The sequence below is a fragment of the Rhinatrema bivittatum genome, chromosome 6 (assembly GCF_901001135.1).
Source record: "Rhinatrema bivittatum chromosome 6, aRhiBiv1.1, whole genome shotgun sequence".
NCBI lineage: Eukaryota > Metazoa > Chordata > Amphibia > Gymnophiona > Rhinatrematidae > Rhinatrema > Rhinatrema bivittatum.
In genome coordinates this window covers 348,808,828-348,836,342 of record NC_042620.1, presented here as the reverse complement: position 1 = coordinate 348,836,342, position 27,515 = coordinate 348,808,828, and the positions used below count along the sequence as shown (strand labels likewise).

The 27,515-nt window shown below is 50.9% G+C and overlaps 1 protein-coding gene across 7 annotated transcripts in view; it reads right to left on the bottom strand.

Annotated features, from left to right (window-relative positions):
• The window catches only part of LOC115094584 (collagen alpha-2(IV) chain-like), an 89,042-nt gene extending 62,549 nt beyond the window's left edge, over positions 1 to 26,493 (bottom strand). For 6 of the 7 annotated variants that reach the window (XM_029607793.1, XM_029607792.1, XM_029607796.1 and 3 more), the window contains exon 1: positions 17,941 to 26,493. In XM_029607793.1, coding sequence (XP_029463653.1) covers positions 22,986 to 24,239 — 1,254 coding nt within the window. In that variant the 5' untranslated portion in view covers positions 24,240 to 26,493 and the 3' untranslated portion in view covers positions 17,941 to 22,985. Of the gene's footprint in view, positions 1 to 2,681; positions 3,973 to 17,940 lie in introns of those variants that run through there. The other variant, XM_029607797.1, reaches the window with a different exon arrangement.
• Between the last annotated feature and the right edge of the window lie 1,022 nt (positions 26,494 to 27,515).

Sequence of the window (27,515 nt, the reverse complement as noted above, 5' to 3'; positions counted from 1 at the left end):
TTCCCGCAAGAGCAGCAACTTGTGCATAGGATGAAACGGGAAAACGCTTGCCGGAGCCCTGAGTCCCGCCAGGACCGGGTCCATATTCTTAGGCAGGGAGGCCGTAAAGGTATCCGCAGGGGGCCCCTCCAATCCCAATTCCTGGAGGACAAAGGGGATGAGGGGCTCCAACTCCTCCCGCTGCAGCATGCGGAGAACCCTGGGATCGTGCCCTTCCAGGGGCGGAAGGGTGCTCGCTAGATCTGAAGTGGGATCGGGATCCGGACTGACTGGGGCCACCCGCACCCGAACAGCCCCCGAAGGCACCGCGGCCGGGCCAGCAGGTAACGGCGCGGGGCGTGGAATTTGGTTTTTTTTGGGGGGGGGGGGGGAACCCCTCCTCCTCCTCCTCCTGCAAACTAAGGAAGATTTGTGCCAGAGGACAAAGCCGATCACAGTGGACTCAGTCTGAAGCCACCATGACAGACTGTTTCTCGGCAAACCCTTGAGAGATAAGCGGGTATGATATTCTTCCGATACTAGCTTCCAGCGGAACAACAATGCCGTCTGTAGTGGTCTCATATGGGAAGACGCCCAGGGAACAAACTCCAGCATAAGTAGTCCTAGACCTTGGGTACCTGCAACCGCAAAAACCGGCAGATCTGGGCCTGAAGTTTCAAGATTCAATCTTGAGAGAGAAAGACTCAGCCTATAAGAGTATCGAACCAAGCTCCTAAATACTCCAAAGTTTTTGTTGGGGATAGCCGACTTGTGATTCACTACCCAACCTAGGGACTGTAGGACTTTGAGAACTCTGTGAACCAACTTGCAACAGAGACTCTGACTTGGCTCTGATCCACCAATCGTCCAAATATGGGTAAACCAGAACACCCTCCTTTTGAAGGAAAGCTGCCACCATCACCATCACCTTGGTGAAAGTCTTCGGAGCCGTGGCAAGACCAAACGGAAGAGCCTGAAACTGAAAATGTTGACCCAGAATCATGAAGCGGAGAAAACGCTGAGAGTCCTGATGGATGGGAATATGTAGATAAGGCGCCATGAGATCCAAGGAAACCAGAAATTCTCCTTTGTGTACAGCTGCTATGACCAACCTGAGGGCTTCCATCCTGAATCGTAGTACCTGAGTTTTGCATTGACCTTCTTTAAATCGAGTATTGGCTGAAATGAGCCCTCCTTTTTGGGGACCAGAAAATAAATGGAGTATCTCCCTTGATGGAGCTTTGCTCTGGGAACTGGTACTACCGCACTTAACCGACATAATCAATCTAGAGTCAAAATTGTAGAGCATATAGAAAGACATGATTTAATGGGACACAGTCAACATGGATTTACCCAAGGGAAGTCTTGCCTAACAAACCTGCTTCATTTTTTTGAAGGGGTTAATAAACATGTGGATAAAGGTGAACCGGTAGATGTAGTGTATTTGGATTTTCAGAAGGCGTTTGACAAAGTCCCTCATGAGAGGCTTCTACGAAAACTAAAAAGTCATGGGATAGGAGGCGATGTCCTTTCGTGGATTACAAACTGGTTAAAAGACAGGAAACAGAGAGTAGGACTAAATGGTCAATTTTCTCAGTGGAAAAGGGTAAACAGTGGAGTGCCTCAGGGATCTGTACTTGGACCGGTGCTTTTCAATATATATATCAATGATCTGGAAAGGAATACGATGAGTGACGTTATCAAATTTGCGGATGATACAAAATTATTCAGAGTAGTTAAATCACAAGCAGACTGTGATACATTACAGGAGGACCTTGCAAGACTGGAAGATTGGGCATCCAAATGGCAGATGAAATTTAATGTGGACAAGTGCAAGGTGTTGCATATAGGGAAAAATAACCCTAGCTGTAGTTACACGATGTTAGGTTCCATATTAGGAGCTACCACCCAAGAAAGAGATCTAGGCGTCATAGTAGATAATACATTGAAATCGTCAGCTCAGTGTGCTGCAGCAGTCAAAAAAGCAAATAAAATGTTAGGAATTATTAGGAAGGGAATGGTTAATAAAACGGAAAATGTCATAATGCCTCTATATCGCTCCATGGTGAGACCACACCTTGAATACTGTGTACAATTCTGGTCGCCGTATCTCAAAAAAGATATAGTTGCAATGGAGAAGGTACAGAGAAGGGCAACCAAAATGATAAAGGGGATGGAACAGCTCCCCTATGAGGAAAGGCTGAAGAGGTTAGGGCTGTTCAGCTTGGAGAAGAGACGGCTGAGGGGGGATATCATAGAGGTCTTTAAGATCATGAGAGGTCTTGAACGAGTAGATGTGACTCGGTTATTTACACTTTCGAATAATAGAAGGACTAGGGGGCATTCCATGAAGTTAGCAAGTAGCACATTTAAGACTAATCGGAGAAAATTCTTTTTCACTCAACGCACAATAAATCTCTGGAATTTGTTGCCAGAGGATGTGGTTAGTGCAGTTAGTGTAGCTGGGTTCAAAAAAGGTTTGGATAAGTTCTTGGAAGAGAAGTCCATTAACTGCTATTAATCAAGTTTACTTAGGGAATAGTCACTGCTATTAATTGCATCAGTAGCATGGGAACTTCTAGGTGTTTGGGTAATTGCCAGGTTCTTGTGGCCTGGTTTGGCCTCTGTTGGAAACAGGATGCTGGGCTTGATGGACCCTTGGTCTGACCCAGCATGGCAATTTCTTATGTTCTTATGTTCTTATGTAGAGTCAGTTGTACTGCCGCCCGCTTGATCAGATAGCTGCATGGGGAAATTAGAAAAAGTTCCCATACAGGACGAGCAAATTCTAAAACGTAACCTTTTCTTATCACATTGAGAACCCACTGGTCCTGAGTGATCTTGGCCCACTCATCGTAAAAGTGCCATAAGCGACCTCCTTTAATAGGAACGACGGAGTGGACCAGCCTGGCATCATTAGGTAGACTTACCTCCTGCCAAGGAGCCACCAGAGGATCCACTAAAGGACCTTCTGGCTCCACGAAAGGATTGTCATCATGCTTACCCCCGTGAAAAATATTGTCTCTGTGGTCCCTGCATACCAGGGGTAGGCCGCGATCTTCTGTCGGACCGAAAACGAGACCGTGATTGAAAAAATATTACTCTTAGGTTTATCCTCAGGTAACCTGAGGACTTTATTGTCTCCAAGAGACTGGATCAACTGCTCTAGATCCTCACCAAACAAGAACTTACCTTTAAAAGGCAAGGATGCCAATTGTGCTTTAGAGGAAACATCCGCCGCCCTAAGCAACCTTCGGGAGGCCACAGCTGATCATAGAGGGCATCTGCACCGTAAGCCACAGCTGCTTCCACAAGCTCAGTCATATCTGCGTACACAGCTGATTGAGACAAATTACCTTGAAGCAGCTGTACCCACCAGAGACAAGCATGCTTCAAGAAACATGAACAAAGCGCTGCACGCAAACCCAGGGACGCCACCTCAAAAATACTTTTAAGGTGTAACTCCATCTTACGATCTTGTACATCTTTTAGAGGCCGAACCAATACCCGGAATCTTGGTGTGCTTAGTCACAGCAGACACCGCCGCATCTATTTTTGGGAGAGAAACAAATTCTAAATCCTGTTCTGGTACAGGGTAAAGTTTCCCCTTGGCTCTGCCAACCTTTAAACCAGAATCAGGAGTCCCCCATTCCTCTTCTACTAACTTCCTAACTTACTTGTGGTAAGGGAAAGAAGTTGGAGGATCTCGAATGGCACCTAGTACTGGGTCCTCACCATCCAAATCCTGGTTCTCCTGAGGCATATTAACCCCAAGACCTTGGTAAGCCAAGGGAAGCAAAACCTCCAGCTCTTCCCTTTTAAAAAGGCAGACTACCTTAGGATCCTCCGGCTCATGAATAAAAGACAGGTCATCCCCTTTACCTCTGTAGCCGGAATAACCAGAGCCACCAGGGGAGCTTGGCCAGACTCCGAACCAGTACCACCAAGAGCTATGATAGCGTCCTCCAGATCAACTGCCCGAGCTGCATCACCCTGCGGGAGAAAAATCAAGCCCTGTGCTTAGGGAACCCTATTACTGGGCATAGGAGAGCTCCTGGGACCCCCCCCCCCCAAAGGACCCTCAGTGGGCTGGATTGGTGGAATCTGCAGCTGTGTAGTCCCCAAGTCGCTTTCTGTCTGGCCATATAAGCATCATGAAGTAACAAAACAAAGTCCATGGTGAAAAGCCTCCCTGCACCAAAACCAGCATGGACTGGGTGAAAAACAGGCAAACCAGAGCTTTCCTCCCCTTCTAGCCCTCCCTGCCGGATCCAACCCAGAAGGGACCGGAGACAGAGATGGAGGACCCTCCTCCACCCACCCCCGGCAACATGGGAACTACCGCTGCAAAATCCAAATTGGCCGCTGTTCCCGCACCGGCCGGGTGAGATAAAAAAAGAAGTTGCAGCCGGTCCAAAAGACAACAATACTAGACGCTGTTTAGTGGGAAAAGGAGCCACAGACAAACCCTCCCCACCGTTAGTGCATAACCCCGACTTATTAAGCCGGGAAGAATCAGAGCTGCATGAACGGCATGCCCTGCCGCGAGCCATAAGAGTAGAGATAGCAAATGTTGCTTACCTGATGTGTCAGGTGTTCTCATAGGACAGCAGGATGTTAGTCCTCACAAATGGGTGACATCGAGGATGGAGCCCAACCACAGAAAACTTCTGTCAAAGTTTCAGGAACTTTGACTGGCCCCTACTGGGCATGCCCAGCACGGCACTAACCCTGCAGCCAGCAGGGGTCCCCCTTCAGTCTTGTTTCAAAGCTACAGGCAGTGCCGAAAAATAAAATAAAAACGAACCCAACACCGCGGGGTGGCGGGCGGGTTTCGTGAGGACTAACATCCTGCTGTCCTGTGAGAACACCTGTTACATCAGGTAAGCAACATTTGCTTTCTCACAGGACAAGCAGGATGGTTGTCCTCACAAATGGGTGAGTACCAAGCTGAGGATGTCCTAACATGCACCAAATGTACCCAACGGCATGCAACAGGCACAACAACTGGGGTGGAATTTGGGAGAGGGCATCCGCACCCTACCGGGAAGGTGGAAGGGTGTTGGTACCTCATGTTGGAAAAAGGTTACGCAAGACAGATTGGCCGAAGATGGAATCCTGTCTTCCAGCTTTGTCCAAACAATAGTGGGCTGCAAATGTATGGAGGGAACTCCAGGTTGCAGCCTTGCAGATGTCAGGAAGCGGCACAGATCGAAGGTGTGCTACTGAAGTCGCCATGGCCCTCACAGAGTGTGCTTTGACACGGTCTTGGAAAGGAATGCCAGCTTGCTGATAGCAGAAGGAGATGCAATCCGCCAACCAGGAGGAAAGAGCCTGCTTACCCACAGGTTGCCCTAACTTGTTAGGATGGAAAGAGACGAATAATTGAGTGCTCTTCCTGTGGGCAACTGTACGGTCTAGATAGAAAGCTAGAGCTCATTTACAGTCAAGGGTATGCAGAGTCTGTTCCCCGGAGTTGGAGTGGGACCTGGGAAAGAAGATAGGTAGTATGATGGATTGATTGATGTGAAACTCCGAAACTACCTTAGGCAAAAACTTAGGGTGAGTGCGGAGTACCGCCCAGTCCTGCAGGAGTTTAGTGTAAGGCGGATAGGTGACTAAGGCCTGTAGTTCACTAACCCTGCGAGCCGAAGTAATAGCCAAAAGGAATAACACTTTCCATGTGAGATATTTCAGGTCACAGGAGTGAAGAGGTTCGAAAGGTGGTTTCATAAGGTGACCAAGAACCAGATTAAAGTCCCAAGATGGGGCCGGAGGATGTAAAGGTGGCTTCAGATGGAGCAAGCCTTTAAGAAAACGTGTAACAAGGGGTTGTACTGAAATAGGGACACCCCCAATGCCTTTGTGGAAGGCGGCTACCGCACTAACATGCATTCTAATGGAAGAGGTCTTTAGACCTGATTCTGATAGATGCCAGAGATAGTCCAAGAATTTAGAAATTGGACAGGAAAGGGGATCAAGGGACTGAGAAGTGCACCATGATGTATACCTTTTCCATTTGTATGAATAAGATTTCCTTGTGGAAGGCTTTCGTGAAGCGATCAGGACACAAGAAACTGAATCTGAAAGGTTAAAGGGCTGAAGGACTAACCTTTCAACATCCATGCCGTCAGGGACAAGGCTTGGAGGTTGGGATGGAGGAGGCATCCATCGTTTTGAGTGATCAGATGCGGGTCCTTTCCCAGAGGAATGTGTCTGCGGATGGAGAGATCCTGGAGTATGGGAAACCACACTTGGCGTGGCCAGTGCGGTGCTATCAGGATCATAGTTCCCCTGTCCTGACGTAGCTTCACGAGAGTCTTCGACAGAAGAGGAAGTGGAGGGAATGCATAAAGCAGACCGGTTGTCCACGTGAGGGAGAATGCATCCCTCGGCCGAGAGTGCTGGCTCCGAAAGAGAGAGCAGTAATTGTCTACTTTGTGGTTCTGAGGGGACGCAAAGAGGTCTATATGGGGATAACCCCATTTGTGAAACAGAGAGGTCGCTACCAAGGGGTCGAGTGACCACTCGTGAGGTTGGAAGACACGGCTCAGCTGGTCTGCCAATACATTGTCTGCTCCCGGCAAGTAGGTGGCTCTGAGGTACATGGAGTGGGAGAGGGCTTCTGCCCAAATCTGCGCAGCTTCCTGACACAGAAGGAAGGAGCCTGTGCCTCCCTGCTTGTTTATGTACCACATGGCCACCTGGTTGTCCGTCTGAATTAAGATTGTGTGGTTTGATAGGCAATCTTGAAAGGTCCTGAGAGCATATCGGATTGCTCTCAGTTCCAGGAAATTTATCTGGTGTTTGGCTTCCTCTGGTGACCAGAACCCTTGAGTTTGTAAATTGTTTACATGGGCTCCCCAACCGATGTTGGAAGCGTCGGTGGTGAGGATTATCTGGGGAGCTGGTGGAAGAAAAGGCAAGCCCTGTAGGAGGTTGGATTGATTTGTCCACCAGGCAAGAGACAGATGGAGTGCATCGGTGATGCGAACAATGGAGGACATAGGCTGAACAGCTTGTGTCCATTGGAGTCTCAGAGTCCATTGCGTGATTCTCATGGCTAGACAGGCCATGGGAGTCACATAAACTGAGGAGGCCATGTGTCCCAGTAGAATGAGAAATTGGCGAGCTGTAGCTGTGGGTTGAGACTGCAGCTGGCGAGCTAGGGACACAAGGGTTTGAACCCGTGGATGAGGAAGGAAGGCTTTTGCTTGTAAGGTGTCCAAGTCTGCCCCAATGAAGGATAAGGTCTGAGATGGGATTAAGTAGGATTTGTCGTAATTGACAAGAAACCCTAGAGAAAGCAGAGTTTGAATTGTTAGGGTCAGGGAGGACCGAGCTATCTGCTGGGTTGGGGCCCTGATTAACCAATCGTCCAGGTAGGGGTAGACGTGGACACCTGCCTTCCTCAGAAAAGCTGCCACTACCACGAGGCATTTGGTGAAAACTCGTGGTGCGGATGCCAGGCCGAAAGGTAGCACTCGATATTGGTAGTGATTTCAGCCTACTAGAAAATGCAGATATTTGCGATGAGATTGCGTGATCGCAATGTGGGTATATGCGTCTTTGAGGTCTAGAGAGCATAGCCAATCCCCTCTTTGCAGCAGAGGGAGAAGCGAGCCCAGGGTTACCATCTTGAACTTCTCCTTGTGAAGGTACTTGTTGAGGGCCCGTAGGTCCAAGATCGGACAAAGTCCCCCTGACTTTTTTGGGATCAGGAAGTACCTGGAGTAGAACCCTAGTCCTTGTTGTAAGGGAGGAACGGGTTCTATAGCATTTGACTGGAGGAGAAGGGATACTTCCTGCTCTAGAAGAACAGAGTGATCGGTGAGTCTCCACGCCTGCCGGGGTGGGGAGTCGGAAGGTAGAGTCAGGAAGTTGAGATGGTAACCCTGTGCAATTATTGCTATCACCCACTGATCTGTGGTGATATGACGCCACCTTTCTAGAAAGTGGCACAGCCGACCTCCTACTGGTATGGCTGGAAGAGGGGTTTGGCAAGTGCTCTCTAAATGAGAGTCAAAAACCCGCCGCAGGGCCAGGTTGTGGAGCTGGTGCGGGCTTTTGTTTACGAGACTGGCGAGGTTGAGTTTTATGGTAAGACCTCGCAGGCCTAGCCTTGGCTAGTGGGGGATAATACTTCCGAGACCGGAAAAAAGACTTTTTGGAGTCTTTTCTAAACGGCTGTTTATAAGGCAAGTCAGGAGGAATGGATGAGAGCTGTTTAAGGGTCTCATGATGATCTTTTAGTTCAGCAACAATTTGCTGAATCTGCTCACCAAACAAGTTATCCCCTAGGCAAGGCAAGTCAGAGAGTCTGTCCTGAACCTCCGGACGAAGGTCAGATGACTTGAGCCAAGCCCAGCGTCTAGCAGAGATAGCCGTAGCAGAAAGTCTAGAGGAAGCATCAAAGATGTCATAAGCTGTTCTTATTTCATGCTTCCCAGCTTCAAAACCTTTATTTAGAAGGGATTGAAGCTGTGGCTGGAACTGTTCTGGTAAGGCATCTGAGAACTCCTGCATTTGTTTAAGGATGACCCTATTATATTGAGTTATATATAGCTGATAAGAAGCTATCCTAGAAATCAGCATGGTATACCTTCCTACCTATACTATCTAGGAATTTGTTTTCCTTAGTAGGAGGTATGGAAGAATGTGGCTTTATTCGTTTAGCTTTCTTTTGAGCTGACTCTACCACAACAGATCCAAATGGTCCAATTGTGGTTTCTGAAAGCCAGGTGCTGACTGTACAAGGTAGGTAGAGTCAGCTTTTTTGTTTACTGGAGCAACAGATCCAGGAGATTCCCAATTCTTTTTGAGAAGGTCTAGAAAAACCTGATGAATTGGAATAGAGGTGATGACCTTAGGGGCATCCAGGAATTGGAGCAATTCCATCATCTGGTGCCTGTCATCTTGTTCAGATTGAAGCTGGAAAGGGACCAACTCCGACATGTCCTTCACAAAATTTATGAAAGAGAGGTCCTCAGGGGGAGAACGCTTTCTACTCTCCGGAGGAGAGGGTGGTGAAGGCAAATCATCGGTGTCAGTCGAGGTATCATCACCCCAAGTGTCATAAGGATCAGGTTGTTGACCCTTAGGACCATGAGCGGGCTGAATACCTGAAGGCCCCGGTTGAGGCTCCGAGAAACTCGAAGGAATCACTGGGGGCATCGAGAACGTCCTCGATGGAATCGATGTCGGCGTCGGTATCGGTGCCGGCATCGAAGGAACCAGTGTCGGCATCGAGGGACTCGGTGTCGGCATCGGAATCCTCGGTGGAGCTGATGTGTGTATCGCCCCCGAGGAATGTATCGGTGGCGAGGGACAACAAGGCACCGATGGAACAATTCCCGAAGGGGGAATTCGATACGGTGTTTCTCCACCTGATGAGAAGGCTGTCTGTGATCCGGGTATTGCTGGTGGAAGGGCATTCATAAGCGCCTCCATCCGGGCAGGCAGCGGCGCCAGTGCTGCTGGAATCGGATCGGTGACCGGTTCCACTCTCGGTGCCGGAGTCGGTGCCGGAGGAGTCTGGAACCGTAGTATCGCCTTGTCGATGGCCTCCTGGACCAGCCGGTCCAGTTCTGCCCGGAGACCTGGGGTAACGAGACCCGGCTCGACGGGAGAGGGAGGCTGAGGCTGAGCCGGAGGGACCACCGTCACCGGTGGAATCGCGGCTCCCAAACCCCGGAGGGGTGAGGGTTGCCTCAGTGTCTGCGAGACAGGAGTGGACGGTGCCACTTCTGGTCGAGACTTCTTTGGCGGAGGCTCGGACGGTACGGAGGTCGATGACATCAATTCCTCGACGGGCCGAGACTTATGACGTCGATGGCGATGTTTCTCCTTCCGATCCCCTCGATGATCAGGGGAAGGGACAGGAGTCGATGGCCGTGAAGTCGTCGATGGCGGACGGACACCAGAGGGTTGTCGATGATGATGAGACTTCGACGGTGCCGGTTCCGATGACGTCGATGCAATCGATGGCGTTGGGGTACGAGCATGGAAAAGGAGTCCCATCTTTTCCATTCTGGCTTTGCGACCTTTTGGTGTCATTAGGGCACATTTGGTGCAAGTCAGGACATCATGCTCGCTTCCTAAGCACAAAACACAGACTCTATGTGGGTCTGTGATTGACATAGTTCGGGTACAATCCGGACACCGACGGAACCCCGACGCCATGGCCATAGGCCAAAAATTTAGCCGCGGGACTGTCGACTGCCAACGGGCCTCAAGGGCCAAACTCGACGGTAGTCGACCAAACGACGGCAAAAACTTACCGAAGTTCCGCGGATGAAAAAATTTGAAGAAGGGAGACCCCTGAGGGGCAAATTTTCTTCAGAAATTTTTAATTGAAGAATTCCTGTCAGGAACGTGGTTTAGAGCTCTTTGATCGCGTGGCTACTGCTGCGCGGAAAAAAGACTGAAGGGAGACCCCTGCTGGCTGCAGGGTTAGTGCCGTGCTGGGCATGCCCAGTAGGGGCCAGTCAAAGTTCCTGAAACTTTGACATAAGTTTTCCATGGTTGGGCTCCATCCTCGATGTCACCCATTTGTGAGGACAACCATCCTGCTTGTCCTGTGAGAAAAAATAAAATCCTCTGAAGGTACTCACCATGACAGAAGAAAAGGTCCCTTAAACAAAAAGCCAGAGCCCCACAAAAAGCTCCTACCTAAGGGGAGGAAGTAGCTCGCCTGTAGAGCAGTGCTCTGGTGCAAACAGCTTTTTTTGTTTTAAATTAGCTTTAGTTAAAAATGAACAACCTGCCCTGAAAAATAGGCAAAACATTCTTGTAAAAGTATTGTAAAGACCCTGCAGCCGCCTCAGCGGCCTTGTGAATGGAGGGATCTGGACAACCAGGTTTACACCTCACGGGCACCCAGACCAAGCACACACAAGGGTACCAAACCCTGGCTTGGCCACTTCAACCGGACAGGATTCTAAAAAAGATAAAAAACTCCAAGGAGGAAGGCTCAAAAGAAAGAAATTAGCTGAAAAAAAATTAGTCAACTGCAGAACTGCAGGATTAACCGCCTCTGCCATCTGCTGGAGACAGAAATACTGACGACTGCAGGTGGCATGGTTGCTTAGATACGGTGTCAGCGAGGTTTTTTTCTCTGTCTCCATCTACTGATAGAGGAGATGAACTCAGGTGTCTGAACTGATCCAGGTACATACAGGGAAAGACCCCCCTCTAAACACACTTTTGTAAAAGGTTGGTTCTCCTAGAGTCTAAACATCTAAATGGTAACAGCAAGATAGTGTGAAGAGACCACAACGCTGCCTGCTCTCTAGTAGAATGTCCAATCCTTCTGGAATTATTCTTCCCTTACAAAAGGGCCGATACAGTACAGTGAGATCCGACGGAGCGCACTGTTAACCTGCCATTGGACGCGCGTTTTCCCTTACCCCTTATTCAGTAAGAGGCCGAAAACGCGCATCCAACTCGCCGAACCTAATAGGGCCCTCAACATGCAAATGCATGTTGAGGGCCCTATTAGGTATTTCTGCGCGATTCAGTAAGTAAAATGTGCGGAACATTTTACTTTCAGAAATTAGCGCCTATCCAAAAGGTAGGCGCGAATTTCTTCGGGCACCAGGAAAGTGCACAGAAAAGCAGTAAAAACTGCTTTTCTGTGCACCCTCCGACTTAATATCATGGTGATATTAAGTCGGAGGTCCTGAAGGGTAAAAAAAGTAAAAGAAAAAAAGAAAAAAAAAATTTGAAGTCGGCCGGCGGCTGTCGGGTCGAAAACCGGACGCTCAATTTTGCCGGCGTCCGGTTTCCAAGCCCGTGGCTGTCAGCAGGCTCGAGAACAGACACCGGCAAAATTGAGCGTCGGCTGTCAAACCCGCTGACAGCCGCCGCTCTGGGCCAAAAGGAGGCGCCGGGCCTCATTTAAATACTGAATCGTGCACACAGGCGAGTTGGCCTGTGCGCGTGCCGGGAGAGCGGGCAAACGCCCGCTCTCCCGCAAACTTTACTGAATCATCCCGAAAGGTAGGCCGAAAAAATAGCTTCATTCAGTCAATGCACTATCGTGCCCTTTGCGGCCTTGCATCCATTTCTAGCACCTCCAAACAATACAAATGATCCGCTTCAGGCGACTCAATTTGGGAAAACAGGAGCTCAACAGTGATTCAGGTGAAATGAAGATACCACCTTAGATATGAATGAAGGTACCATGCGTAAGGACACCACCTCGTCCAAAATCTTCAAAAATTGTTCCCTGTAGGACAAAGCCTGCAGCTCCAAGATCCTTCTGAAAGAAGGAATTGCCAAAAATACCACCTTCAACAGGAGGTCCTTTAAATGATGCCTTCAATGGCTCAAAATGGAGGCCCACAAAGCACCTGCAAGACCAAGTTTAAACTCCATGCTGGACCCAATTTATGCACTGGTGGCTGCAGATGCTCAAAAGTCATGGGCTCAGAGTATCCTTTTTGGTCACAAGTGCTTGCTCTCAAAAGTCAAGTTGCGAGAAAAGTAATACACCCGATCAAAGAAAATAGGACCTTGCCTTAACAGCCCCTGCAAATGTGCCACTCAGGGACCTGTCAATTGTGTGATGAACCAGATCCACAAATCACGGATGACAGCCTCTCTGGCACCCCCAGTACTACCTGGCCCGGATGCCTCTTGATGTGCCTAAACACTCAACCTATTAACAGTCACAGAGGGAACATGTATAGCAGGATCCTTGTCAGCCATGGAAGAACCCAAGCTCTTGGCTGCAACCTATCTGCAGCCGAAGAAACTTGCTGCCTTGGCTTTGGCCCCTTGACACCAGATCCAGATAGTGACTGCCTCAATGAGACTGGATTAGGCTGAAGGCCTCCTTCGACAGCTCCCATTCTCCGGAGTCCAACGGTTACCTGCTGAAACAGTCCACTTGCACAGTCCATTCCCACAACATGTGAAGCGGCTATCCCCTGCAAATGTTGCTCCACCCAGGCAAAAAGGTTCTGAGCTCCTTGGGCAACTGCATTACTCTTCCTTTCCCCCTTGCCAATTGATATAAGCCACCGTTGTTGCATTTTCTGAAAACCCCATTTGACCTTGGACTTGTGGAAGGAATTCCACCAACACCCTGCTCATTTCCAAGTAATTGATAGACCAGGATGCTTCCACTGGCAACCACAGTCTGGCTGGCACAAGTTCTTAACAGAACATATCCGTGATCCCTATAACCCAGTCCAGAACCTCCAAGCCCATTTCTTTCTCCAAACTTGGCCGACACACACACAGTCTGGACCTAGAAGTATTCTGCAGCAGTAAAGCCCAAGTATTACAGCATCTAGGTAGGGCTCAGGTGACTTCACCAAGTTCACGACCCAGCTCAAGGACCACAACATATCCATCACCATGTGCAGACTACAGACATTCCTCCTTCAATTTCCCTTGGGTAAGCCAGTCATCTGGATAAGTATGAACTAGGATCCCCTCCCTGCAGAGAGCTGCTGCTGCCACCACCAACTTTGTGAACATGCGAGGTACAGTTGCCAAACTGAACAGAAGGGCCCAAAACTGGAAACCTACTCCAGAATCATAGACACGAAGAAACTGATGTTCTTTCAAGTCCAGTGAAGCCACAAAAACTCTGAGGAAACTGCCGCTATCACCACCTGCAATGTTTCCAAACAGGAAAAAAAAAAGACTGGGAGCTCGCAGTATCACATTTCACCTTTTGCAGATAGAGGATGGGACAAAAGGCTTTCCTTTTTTGGCACAACACAGTAAACCACACTCCCTGGCCACTACCAGTATTATCATGCCAGCAACTGGAAGAGACATGTCCTGAATCACCGCTTGCTTCAGACACCACAATGACACTACGAAAGTGTCCGTGATGGGGGTGAAAAATTCTAAAGCACAGCTGTCCCTCATTACCTCCAGGACCCATTGGTCTGATGTAACCCTGGTCCACTCTTTGTAAAAGTGTAATAGACTGATTCCACCGCCATCTCGAGAGTGGACCAGCTTGGCTTCATTGTGAAACCTTACTGCCACTGGCCCCCTGGTCAGAGTCCACTCAGGGAAGTCTCCAGGCACCTTGAAAGGACTGCTGCCTACCGGAAACCTGGATAGGGCAGAACCCTTATGGGTCAAAAACCACTGCAGCTACCAAAACCTAGAACAAGGCAGAAAAGACTTCCTATCATCTTATCGCCTTTAGACTCCAAAGCCTTCATCAATTGTTTCAGATCCTCCCGCACAATTTTACTTCCTTTAAAGGAAAGATTACAGAGCTGAGACTTGGACCACATATCAGCTGACCAATTCTGCAAGCACAACAGACGTCACGCCAAGACCGCCATTGCCATATTCCTGGCCAAAGTGTGTCAGCCTCATATACAATCCTGGCCATTAACACCAGCATCTACTGAAGACTTCTCCTGATTCTTCTGGACCCAGCATAAACAGGCCCTCTGCATCTGACTTCCACAGATCACTGCTCACAGGCTCAGCACCAAGACTTCAAACATCTTCTCCCAATTAATCTTTAGCTTACAGTCCCTGCGTGTTAGTGACCACAGTCCAAAGCATGCACCTTCAGCAATACTAGCAGCTGCAGGGATATCCTCCATGAGAGAATACAATTTTACTTTGGCTCTAGCCACCTTGGGGATCGCCTCTGAATAGCCAGTCTTTTCCTGGTTAAAAAGGCCTTGTGCATAAGCAAGAAAGTTGAGGAAGACTCCACCCTCTCCCGTCTGGTCCAGAGCTTGCATCTCTCTCCCCACCAGACCCAACAGGGGATGGGAATCCCTGGGCTCCCAGAAGTCTGTCACCTTCTGAGCTCTTGCCGTTCTCCTACATGAAAGGCTGTTTAGGCAACCTGTGGCTCTCCTGACCTAACCCCACCCACCCAGAAACGAATTGCAGCATTGTGCTGCTGCATTCAGCTGTCCAAGTCAGGCTGCCAGCCTGACAAGCTTTCCTGCACTGGGAAACCACTGTCAGCGCACAGGCCTGCTGTAAAAGGAACAGAAGCCACATGTTCGTGTCCTGCGAGAGAGGGGAGGAACACTGCCCAACGCAGCCTCCTGCTCCTTGAGCAGCTGAAGCTGTGAAAAGAGAAGCTACACTGCTCCTTTGCCCAGCCTGGGCTTGCCCTGATGATCAAACCAGAAATAGCTGGAGCGGTTGCTGCTGAAAGAAAACTTTTGTTAAAGAAAGTCACAGCAAAGGAAGAAATTCAAGCAAAAAGGGGAGTACTTCCCTGCTGCTGGCAACACCTCTGGGAAGGAGCCTTCAGGGGATAAAAAGGAACAAGGATCCCTGGCTGTTAGACCCCTGATCTGCTGCGGGCTGAAATTAATCAGGGATTACCAACCCTACCGCTCGCCCCACTCAACCTGTGGGATGGCACACAAAAGAACCTAACACTTCAAGGAGAGAGTCTTCTAGCTTTTTTCTGTCCCTTTTTTAACTGCAGGTTTCCACCTCTACCATCTGCTGGAGACAGAGAAATACTAAGGGACTGCAAGTGGCACTCAATTATGTAGCAGTGCCTCAAAGTTTTTAGTTCTCTGCCTCCATCTGCTGGTAGGGATGCAAAACCCACTTGTCTGGACTGATCTCGGGTTTGAATAGGAACTTTAAAATTGCACTGGAAAAAGCTACAGTACACTAAATACAAAAATGTGGTTGCATTGTCTGATAGGACCCAGACTGCCTTGTTGTGCTAAAGGGGGAAGGAAGATCTCCAAAGCCAGTCTCACCGCCCTCGTCTCTACACAGTTGATTGACCAGTTCACCTCCTCCATGGACCATTGGCCCTGTGCCACTTGAGACTGGCATACATTTCCCCAGCCGGAGAGACTGGTGTCTGGTCACCACCATCCACTGAGAGACTTTGAGGTCCACACTGTGTTCCAAATGACCTGGCGCCAGCCAAAGGAGACTGGACCTGGTGACTTCCAGAAGAGGGAGCTGGAGATGGAATTGTTCCAACAGATTCCAACAGGACAGCAATTCTCTCTATAGAGGTCTCATGTGAGCAAAGGCCCACGGGACGAGCTCCAAGGTTGATGCTATGGAACCAAAAAGCTGTAAATAGTCCCCAGACCCTGGGCACTTGAATTTTTCATCAGGTTCTGACTTGAGATCGCAACTTGAGAATCCTCTCTTCCGAGAGAAAAACCTTTCCCACGTTGGTATTGAATTGGGCCCCTAGAAACTCCAGGATTCGGGAAGGAGTGAGATGGCTAGGTTGACCACCCAGCCCAAGGAGTGCAATCGGAGCAACAGTGTCAACGGCCTGTGTGCAAAACTCCTGTTACTTTGCTCTGATCAGCCAATCATCCAGATAGGGATGGACCAGAATCCCCTCTGCGCAAGGCCACCACCATGACCATGACCTTTGTAAAGGTCCAGGGAGACGTGGCCAGGCAAAACGCATAGCGCAAAACTGGAAATGTTGACCGAAGATCATAAATCTGAGGTATCTGATGATCCCTGCGGATCCCGATGTGCAAGTAGGCTTTCATCAGATCCAGGGAGGCCAAGAACACCCCCTTGCGCACTATCACCGGACGGAGAATCTCCATCCGAAAATTGGGGCACCTTGAGGGTCACATTGACCTTCAGATACAGGATGGGGTGGAAGGATCCCTCCTTCTTTGGAACTATGAAGTAGATGCCACAAAAGGATTGGGACCAAGCCTGAGACCTCTAAGGTCTGCCGCTGTCCTGTCCCCTGAGCTCTGCTCTGACAGAAACACTGCTGGCCCCGAAAACGGGAGCAAGGCGGAAAGCCTCTCAAACCCTTTGGCCTGTCCTCTGGGAGCTTATGTACCTTATTCTCTCCCAGCTGCTTGATCAGTTGCTCCAGATTCTCACCAAAAAGGAACTCTCTCTTGAAGGGTAATGCCACAAGCTGTGCCTTGGAGGAGACATCCGCTGCCCAGTTACATAGCCACAAAAGCCTCCTTTCCGAAACGGCCAATACCATGGTCTTGGAAGAAATGCAGAAGGACATATAGGGCATCTGCATCATAGGCTACCGTGGCCCCCTATGATCCCTGACACTCAGTAACTGCCATTGCAAACTGGCCCGCAGCATATAGCTGCTGCATACCGCCGCTCTGATGCCCAGAGTAGAAACTTCTAAAATCTGTTTAAGATGGACCTCTAGCTTGCGATCCTGTAAATCCTTCAAAGCTGCCGCCCCAATGACCGGAATAATAGTTCGCTTAGTGACCGCCAAAACATATGTATCCACCTTGGGGAGCTTCAGCAGCTCTAGCATATCCTCCGGCAGCGGGTACAGTTTGTCCATGGCTCTGCTGACTTTAAGGCCCATCTCCGGAGTATCCCACTCACAGACCATAATCTGCCTCATCTCGTGAAAAAGGGAAGGTTCTCGCCGGACTCTAAGCCCGCCATGACCGTGCTTGGCACTGCCAGCAGGGACAGAATGCCCAACTTCGTCAGGACATGTGGAGTAAGGGGTGCCAACTCCTCACGTTGGAATAAACACAGCACCCTAGGGTCATCCCCTTCCACAGGGATCAACCAGGGGAGGAAGTTCCTCAATTAAATGTACATCCGGGTCTGAGACCTCTTGTGCCCCCCCCCCCCCCCCCCACCATGGGGGCCTGTATAGTATGGAGCCTGACAGCGGCAAGCGTATCCCCTGACCTGGGAACCTTGTGAGGGAGCTCACGACTCCCCTTGCTCCTGGGGACCCTTTTTTGCTTAAAAGCACTGCTGGCTAGAAAGGCTTAGTATATGAGGACAAACTCTGGGGAAAACCCGGAGGAACCCCCTCCTTCCTTTCAACAGTCTCAAAATCCTCCTTATTCAGTGTCCGAGGCCCCCTGGGCCTCATATCTAAGGGGAGAGATCCCCTCCCCCTGCTGCTCTCTCCTCAGCCGCATGGAAGGCATCCAAAATGGCCACCATTCCTGCGCTAAGAGGGAACGGATTGGCCCGAGAATCTGAAGCACCCTTTACCTGCGTGGCTGACTGTGGCAGAACAGAAGCCGCTGCCGCATAGGTAGAGGAATCTGAAGATGCGCAGCTCAGGAGATATGTGTCGCACAGAGAGCAGCGCTGAAATCGAGGTGGGAAGGAGAGGAAGGAGATGACGACCAGCCGCAAAGTTTCTGCCCGCCATGCATGGAACCTTCGTGAGGGCCGGGCCTTGGCCCCCCCGCAGTTCGTCCTTCATTGCCTGCTGCGAAACTACATTTGTGTTTAAAAAAAAGAAAAGTTATAAAGAAAGGAATACTTCCCTGATACCAAGGCAGCAGCTGCAGGCTGAGGGGGACGGAGCCTGTCCCCAGCTATCACCCCCAGCACCAAAGGAGCAACTTTTGGGGTCCCCAACCCCTACTCGCTGTATGCCTACAACCAGGGGTCCCCACCAGGATCTAAATAACCGCCTGGGAGACTAGAACTAACAATCTTCTCTTTGCTTGACTTTTTTTTTTTTGGTTAAAGCTGGGTACAGAACCACAGGTTTTGCACCTCCCCCTTCTGCTGGAGACAAATACTGAAGAGAAGCAGGTGGCACACTGGATTAAGAGGGGGTGCTCTCGAAGTTTCTCTGTCTATCTGCTGGAAGGAAGGCAAAACCCATGTCTGGACTGATCTGGGTATGTACAGGGAATCTAGGATATAACCAGCCTTTGGCCCTTACTGTTCTACTATTACCCAAGGTCTACCACAGAGTTTAGAACTGCTCATCTAAGTGATTTAGTTTTCACAAGGTAAAAGTATTTTGGAAGACCTCCGCTCTCTCCAAATACACAAGTCAACATGTAATGAAGTGTATCCCAGTATCTTAAAATTGTTCCACTTAGGTTTAGTAAAGTTGTCAGTTATACTTTATTTAACTCAACCAAGTGTAGTTCCTTTCCCTTCCCCTTTGAAAGGGCCAGCAGCCAGGCTTTAGGGTAATATGTAAATGGTAAAAACTGATTTGAAAGGAAAAAAGTGGATGACAAGGTATCTATAGTATACGTTTCCCACATCTAATCAACTTAAGGATCTCCAAGCTGCAGATTGCTACCTAGAAAAATAGCCTTGTGTGGTCATCCCACCATTAAGAGCTAAGTTCTTGGCATGCAGAACTATTACAAATGAGTATAAACCAAACAAGAGGCTGCTCCAGATTTGAGTACTACAGGTGCTTGAAGGAACACATTTTCATCTTAAAAAGGAAAATTGGTTCTTACCTGCTAATTTTCGTTCCTGTAGTACCACGGATCAGTCCAGACAGCGGGTTGTGTCCCCTGTCCAGCAGATGGAACCAGAGAAAAAAAAATAACTGAAAGGCATACCATATATGGGCACAGCTCACCCTACGCTCCTCAGTATAAACATTAACAAAGCAGGAAAAGAAATCGAATAAGGTCAAGCAAGCAACAATTCAACAGTAATAATATAACACCAATTTGGAACAGTGTTATACATAGTTCTTAACAATTGTGAAAGTAACATCCAGTGCCTTATGAATCCTTTAATACTTCTGTAGGATAAAAAAGGCATATACCAGCGCTGCAAGAGGAAAAAAAAAGACTACGAGCAGACTGAAAAAGTAGACCTGGAGTCTGGACTGATCCGTGGTTTTACAGGAACGAAAATTAGCAGGTAAGAACCAATTTTCCTTTCCCTGTAAGTACCCGGATCAGTCCAGACAGCAGGATGTACCAAAGCATCCCTAGTTAGGGTGGGATCGAGACAGTCTTGTTCGGAGTACCTGTCTGCCGAAGGAACCAAAAATAGGTGCCTGAACGTCGAGACGATAATGCTGAGCAGACGTATGTAAGGATTTCCAAGTGGCTGCTCTGCAAATTTCTTACGGGGAAACCAGCTGGCTCTCCGCCCAAGAAGTAGCTTGCGAGCGCAACGAATGGGCCTTTAGATCCTCCGGAACCGGCCGGCCCCGGCAGAGATATGCGGACGCAATAGCTTCCTTTAGCCAGCGAGCTTTAGTAGCTTTAGAGGCCTTCTACCCCTTATGAGGGCCGCTCCATAAAACAAAGAGATGATCGGAAACTCTGAAATCATTAGTGACCTGTAAGTAATGCAAGAGAAACTCGCTTAACATCCAAACGGCGTAAATCACTACTATCCGAGCTAGCAATATCCTCCTGAGAAAAGGCAGGGAGCTCCACTGACTGATTGACATGAAAGGAGGAGACTACCTTTGGCAGGAAAGAGGAAACCATCTTTAAAGAGACCCCTGAATCCGAGAACTTCAAGAAAGGTCTCCACAGGATAAAGCTTGCAGTTCAGATACCCTCCGGGCCGAACAAATAGCCACCAGGAACACTGTCTTAAGCGTGAGGTCTTTGAGCGTGGACCGACATAGAGGTTCAAAAGGCGCCTCGCAGAGAACCCAAGGACCAGGTTAAGACTCCAAGACGGGCATATATGCCGGATGGGCGGATTCAAATGCTTAGCCCCCTTAAGAAAATGCACCACAGCCGATGGGCCGCCACCGTGTAACTGTCTAATCTCCCCAAGAGAGAGCCAAGAGCTGAGACTTGAACACGCAAGGAGTTGAAAGACAAGCCCTTGGAGAGACCTTTCTGGAGAAAGAAGAGAACTAGAGAGACCGAGGCCCTGCGCGTCGAAACCCCAAGTTCCGTACACATGTTATCAAACACTCTCCAAACCCGAACATACGCCAGTGATGTAGAGGTTTTACGAGCCCGCAACAGCGTGAAGATGACTTCCTCCTTATAGCCTCTCTTTCTTAGACACCTCCGTTCAAAAGCCAGACCGCTAGACAAAAGCGATCCGCCTGCTCTAAAAATACGGGACGTTGTCGGAGGAGACTGTGGAGGTGACAGTCGAAGAGGGCTGTCAGACGCAAGATTCACGAGGTCCGAGAACCACGGTCTGCGGGGCCACTCTGGCACGATGACAATTACTGGCCCATAAGAAAATTATTCCTCACCTGCTAATTTTCGTTCCTATAGTACCATGGATGAGTCCAGACAGTGGGTTATGTCCCCCGTCCAGCAGATGGAGTCAGACCAGAACTTCCGAGGGAGGTGCCACATAAGCCCCCATCCGTGCTATCCCTCTTCAGTAACTAGACTATCAGAGCCATAGAAAAAGAGAGAAAAACGGAGGGATCAAGTGACACCAAGGTAATGGAAAAACGTCAAAAATACGTAAGAACTGAAAACAAACTGGTGTCTAACGGCAAAAAACTTGCAAACTGAACTGCTAGAACCAAAGAGGTCCAGAACGAGAGAAAGAAGAAACGACCCTAAGGGCCCCAGAAAGTCAGGTCATATGAAGTCGAGCAGGAAAAACCCCCTGATAAATCCCAGCCAATCAAACAGAGGGAGGGCGTCTGGACTGATCCATGGTACTACAGGACGAAAATTAGCAGGTGAGGAATAATTTTCTTTTCCCTGTACGTACCAGGATCAGTCCAGACTGTGGGATGTACCAAAGCTTCCCTACTGAGGGTGGGCCGTAGAAAGCCCTGCTCGAATGACCCTGTCACCAAAAGAGCCAAAGGACGATGACTGAACATCCAGGCGATCGTGCCGAGCAAAAGTATGCAACGACTTCCAAGTAGCCGCCCAGCAGATCTCCTGCGCCGAGACCAAATTGTTCTCTGCCCAGGATGTCACTTAAGATCGAAGAGAATGAGCTCTGACCTCCAACAGTGGTTTCTTCCCCGCGCCAATATACGCGGCTGCAATAGCCTCTTTGAGCCAACGAGCGATCGTCGTCTTAGATGCCTGGTGTCCCTTCTTGGGTCCTGACCAGAGAACAAACAGGTGATCCGAAACTCGAAAGTCATTAGTAACCTCCAGGTAACGCACGAGGCAGCGCCTAGCATCGAGCTTGCGCAGGTCGCGGGAGTCACCTGAAGTGAAATACGGTAGCTCCACCGTCTGATTGAGGTGGAAGGTAGAAATCACTTTGGGTAGAAACGAGGGCACCGTGCGTAAAGTGACCCACGAGTCAGTAAAACGCAGAAACGGTTCCCTGCAGGATAACGCCTGTAACTCTGAGACACGGCGGGCCGAGCAAATGGCTACCAGAAAGACCGTCTTACGGTTCGAAAGGAGGACCCGCTAGAATCCTTAGTACCAGGTTGAGGTTCCAAGACGGACAAGGAGCTTGAAGTGGTGGCTTCAGATGTTTCACTCCGTTAAGAAAACGGAGGACATCCGGGTGGGAGGAAAGTGGCGTTTCCGACCCTCGGCGAAGCAAAGCCCCCAGGGCAGCCACCTGAACTCGGAGAGAGTTGTAAGCGAGGCCTTTGTCCAAGCCCACCTGTAGGAACGAAAGAATCTGGGACACAGAAGCGTGAACCGGTTACGTAGTGTGCGTCGTACACCATGCCTCGAAAACCTTCCACACCCGGACATAGGCGACGGAGGTGGACTTCTTGCGTGCCCGGAGGAGTGTTGAGATCACAGCTTCCAGATAGCCACGGCGCCTCAATTTGCGCCTCTCAAAAGCCAGGCCGCAAGACAAAAGCGATATGCTGTGTCTAAAAATATGTGACCCTGACGGAGGAGGTGAGGAAGGTGACCGAGTCGTAGGGGTCCGTCCACCGCCAGGTTGAGTAGATTTGCGAACCACGGCCGGCAAGGCCACTCCGGAACCACCAGAATCACTGGGCCCTGATGGCTCTCGATTCTGCGAAGTACATTGCCCACTAGGGGCCAAGGAGGAAACACAGAGGAGGCGATGATGAGGCCATGGCAGAACTAGAGCATCTACGCCCTCTGCGCCGCATTCCCTTCGGCGGCTGAAGAAGCGAGACTTTGTGTTGCGAGCTGTCGCCATGAGATCCACGTGAGGAGTCCCCCAGCGGTGAACAATCCATTGCATCGCCTCTTCCGAGAGTTACCACTCTCCTGGGTCTAGATGTTGGCGGCTTAAGAAATCCGCCTAGATGTTGTCCACCCCGGCAATATGCGAGGATGCCAACCTGTTTAGGTGCAGTTCCGCCCATGGCATGAGCTTGTCTGTTTCCTGGAGGACATGTCTGCTCCTTGTGCCTCCCTGGCGATTTATGTACGCCACTGTGGTCGCATTGTCCGAAGTATTCTGACCGCCCGATGGCGAACAAGGGGAAGGAACTCCTTCAGCTCTAGACGGACCGCTCTGGTTTCCAAGTGGTTGATAGGCCACCTCGCTTGGGCTTGAGTCCACTGGCCCTGTAGGGACCACGACTGACAGACCGCCCCCCAACCCGAGAGGCTGTCGTGACTACTATCCAGTCCGGAATCTCCAAAGATACACCCTGGGCCAGGTGGAGAGGATACAGCCACCAGAGGAGACTGGCCCTGGCTGTCCAAGGGAAAGGGAGGACGGCCTGGTAATCTCGCGACACCGGCTTCCAGCAGGAGAGCAGGGCCCTCTGTAGCGGTCGTAGGTGCGTGAAGGCCCATGGTACCAGATCGATAGTGGAGGCCACAGATCCCAGAACCTGAAGATAATCCCATGCTGTGGGGCAGGAGAGACCAGTGAAACACAGTATTTGCTCCCGTAATGCCTGGGCCCGCTCCGCCCGTAGGAAAACCTTGCCTTCCGTGTCGAATCTCACTCCCAGAAAATCCAATGACTGGGACAGGGTGAGACTGCTCTTGGTAAAGTTGATGATCCACCCAAGCGATTGCAGCAGCTGCAGCACTCTGTCGACAGCCCGACAACCCTGGCTGAAAGATTTTGCTCAGATGAGCCAGTCGTCCAGGTAGGGGTGAACTAGGATGCCCTCCCGGCGAAGGGCGGCCGCTACCACCACCATGACCTTGGTAAACACTCGCGGAGCCGTGGCCAGACCAAAAGGGAGAGCCTGGAATTGGAAATGTCCTAATATCTTGAATCTGAGGAAACGCTGATACGCCTGGTAGATGGGAATGTGAAGGTACGCCTCCATCAGGTCCAGGGAGGCCAGAAACTCCCCGCTGTGCACTAGCGCAATTACCGAGCGTAGCATCTCCATCCTGAAACGCGGTACTTTGAGGGATATGTTTACCGACTTGAGGTCCAGGATTGGCCTGAAAGCGCCCTCCTTTTTGGGTACCACGAAGTAGATGGAGTAGTGTCCCCGGCCCACCGGCGAGGAGCCGGTCCAATGTCTGGCGAACTGCGACCTGCTTTTGGGGGGACCCGCAGGGCAAGAAGAGGAACCTGTCTCTTGGGGACCGCGCAAAATCCAATGCGTAGCCGTGCTTTAGAATATCTAGGACCCACTGATCCGACGTGATCCGGACCCACTCCTCGTAGAAGAGAGAAATCCGGACCCCTATCCTGGGGATCATCGCGTGGGTCGGCCTGGCATCATTGGGGGGGGCTTTGAGGAAGCGCCCTGGGCCAGGCCTTCCTTGCCGGGTCTGCGCCCACGAAAGGGCCGGTTCCAAGAATGCAAGCGAGAGGAGGGAGTCCGGGGAGTCTGTTGCCTTGTGGTACGAAAACGGCGTTGGTTACGAAAACGATTTCTTGAGGAACTGAAAGATCTCGCGGATCGCGACCGATCCTCCGGAAGTCTATGTACAGCATTTTCTCCAAGGGACTTGATGATCTGATCCAGGTCTTCCCCGAACAAAAACTTCCCCTTAAACGGAAGTGATCCAAGCCGAGCCTTGGATGAGGAATCTGCCGATCAGTACCAGAGCCAAAGGAGACGTCGAGCCAAGACTTCCGCCACCATAGACCTGGCAAGAACTCGGAGCACATTGTACAGGGCATCTGCCCCGTAAGCAATCACGGCCTCCAACCTGTCCGCCTGACGCATCTCCTCTGGAAGGAGGTCCTGCAACGTGAGGAGTTGTTGCACCCAGCGAAGACATGCTCTTTGTGCCAGGGAGCTACAAATGGCTGCCCGCACTCCCAGCGCTGATACTTCGAAGACTCTCTTGAGGTACACCTCCAGTTACCTGTCCTTGAGATCCCTCAACGCTGTGCCCCCCATGACCGGGATGGTGGTGCGTTTGGTGAACGCCGAGACTGCAGAATCAACTGTCGGGACCTTGAGAAGATCCAGGAAGTCCTCAGGGAAAGGGTACAGCTTTTCCATGGCTCTGCCAACCTTTAGAGTGGCTTCCGGCGAATCCCACTCCCTAGACACCAACTGAAGAAAGACGGGTGGGTGGGAAACGCCATCACGGGTGGACGAAGACCCGCCAGCAATGGGTCTCCCTTCTTCACTGTAGGGTCGGGACCTGGAGGATCCGGCGGTGCATCGATGTCAAGCTCCTGGAGGATATGTGGGATCAGGTCATCCAGCTCTTCCTTTTGAAAAATGCGGAGGACACGGGGGTCGTCGCCCTCTATCTGAGCCGCCAACAATGGGTCATCCCCTAGCGGGTCATCCCCGGCCGTGTCCGGAGCAGAATGTCCTGTGGGCTGCTGGAGGTACCCTCGGGGTAATCCCGGGGGGGTCCAAGGATGGTCCTACCACCCCAACTCCCTGTCCCCCGATGTCCTGGGGGGGAACCCCCCCAGGGGGAAGATCCGCCCATGGTAGCTTTGGGGGAAGAGGTCCGGGCATGAGATTCGAAAGCTGGGACTCCCTAGCCAAGAATGCATTATGCATTAAAAGTATACATTCTGGGGAAAACGCTGGTGGACCCTGCGGGGGTCCGGATAAGGCATCCCCCGGCTGGGTCGAGGCATCCGTCGTCTGTACGGGCTCCAAAACGGGAGTTAGCGCCGAGAACGAGGCCTCTGCATCCTCCTCCAAGGCATCTGAAGGAATCGAGTCCTCTCTCAAGATGGCCGCCGTTCCCGCGCTCAGCGGGAACGGGGCAAACCGCTGTCCCCTGCCGCGGTCCTGATCATGCGCTTCACTGCCGCCCCCCCCTGCCGCAATCCGCCCTCTCCGCCGGGGAGACAGGCGGCACAAAGTCCTTCTCTCAAGTGCCGGGCTCCGAACCGGCCATGCGCGGCATGTCGCGTGGCGGGGCCCCCCCCCCCGCGACATGCCGTGCGCCCCCTGAGCACGGCAGAAAAAAATCCGATGGCACCGGGAGCTTCAAGCTCGAACCCAGCCCGCTGTCAAACACCCCCCCCCCCCCCCCCCGACTACGCTGGCCACCAGGAAATGGGACCTCCCAGTGAGTGGCGGCCCCGGGCAATGGAGTTTCACGGGGCCCCAGGTCAGTAAAACGACCGGGGGGGGTGGGGGGAAGAGGTTGGGGCCCCCAACATGCACCCCAACGGTGCGGCGCGAAGGAAATCAAGACCTGTGAAGGCAAAAGAACACACAATCCAGGCATTTACCCCACTGACAGAACTACAGCAGTAAGAGAGAAACAGAGACAGGAAAGAACACAGACCTGTCCGCAAATGCCCCGAAAGAGCCAGTCATCTAGTGAGTAGGAACCCTTACTCTTTTTTTTTTTTCAACAAGAAAACTTGATCCCTCAGATACCTACCAGGAAAGAAAAGCAAGAATTCTTTAACAAAGTAATACAGAAAGACAAAGTCCTGTGGAACTGCTGTTTCCCTTCTCCTAATCTGCTGGAGTCAGAACGATACTGAAGAGGGATAGCATGGATGGGGGCTTATGTGGCACCTCCCTCGGAAGTTCTGGTCTGACTCCCATCTGCTGGACGGGGGACATAACCCACCGTCTGGACTGATCAAGGTACGTACAGGGAACGTGATCTTCTATCCTTCAGAGTACCTTTCCCACCAGAGGCCATGGGGGAAATACATAGAGGAGGACATCGCTGGGCCAGGACAGGACCAGAGCATCCACGCCCTCCGAGCTGTGTTCCCTTCTGCAACTGAAGAACCTGGGAGCTCTTGCATTTCTTAAGGAGGCCATCAAGTCCAGGTGGGGAACCCCCCCCCCCCCCCCCACTTGTGTACAACTAGGTCCATCGCCTATTCTGACAATTCCCACTCTCCGGGGTTGAGATACTGACGACTGAGGAAGTCGGCCTGAACATTCTCCTTCCCTGCAATGTGTGAGGCCGCCAGGTGTTCCAAGTGACGGTCCGCCCAATCGAACAGCTTGCTGGCCTCCAGGGCCACCAGGCGACTCCTGGTGCCCTCCTGGCGATTGATATAAGCCACCGTCGTTGCATTGTCTGAGAGGACTCTCACCGCCTTGTGGCAAAGCAAGGGAAGGAAGAACTTGAGAGCCAGACAGACCGCCCGGGCCTCCAGACGGTTGATTGCCAATTGGACTGGACTGTGGACCACCAGCCCCGAGTCTATAGAGACTGACACACTGCCCCCCAGCCGGAGAGGCTGGCATCCGTCTTCACAATCATCCACTGGGGAGACTCCAGGGGCATTCCCTTTGAGAGGTGGTCGAGAGAGAGCCACCACCATATGCTGACGGTAGATTCGGGAAGTGGTAGAATTGCCCGAAAATCCTCCGAAACCGGCTTCCAACGGGCAAGCAAAGCTTTCTGCAAGGGTCGCATATGCGCAAACGCCCAGGGAACCAAATCTATGATGGAGACCATGGAGCCCAGTACTTGAAGGTAATCCCAGGCCATGGGCTGCGAGAGAGATATGAGAAGCTGTACCTGATTCATGAGCTTGAGCTTGTTGCTCTTGGAGTAGTTGACTATCCATCCGAG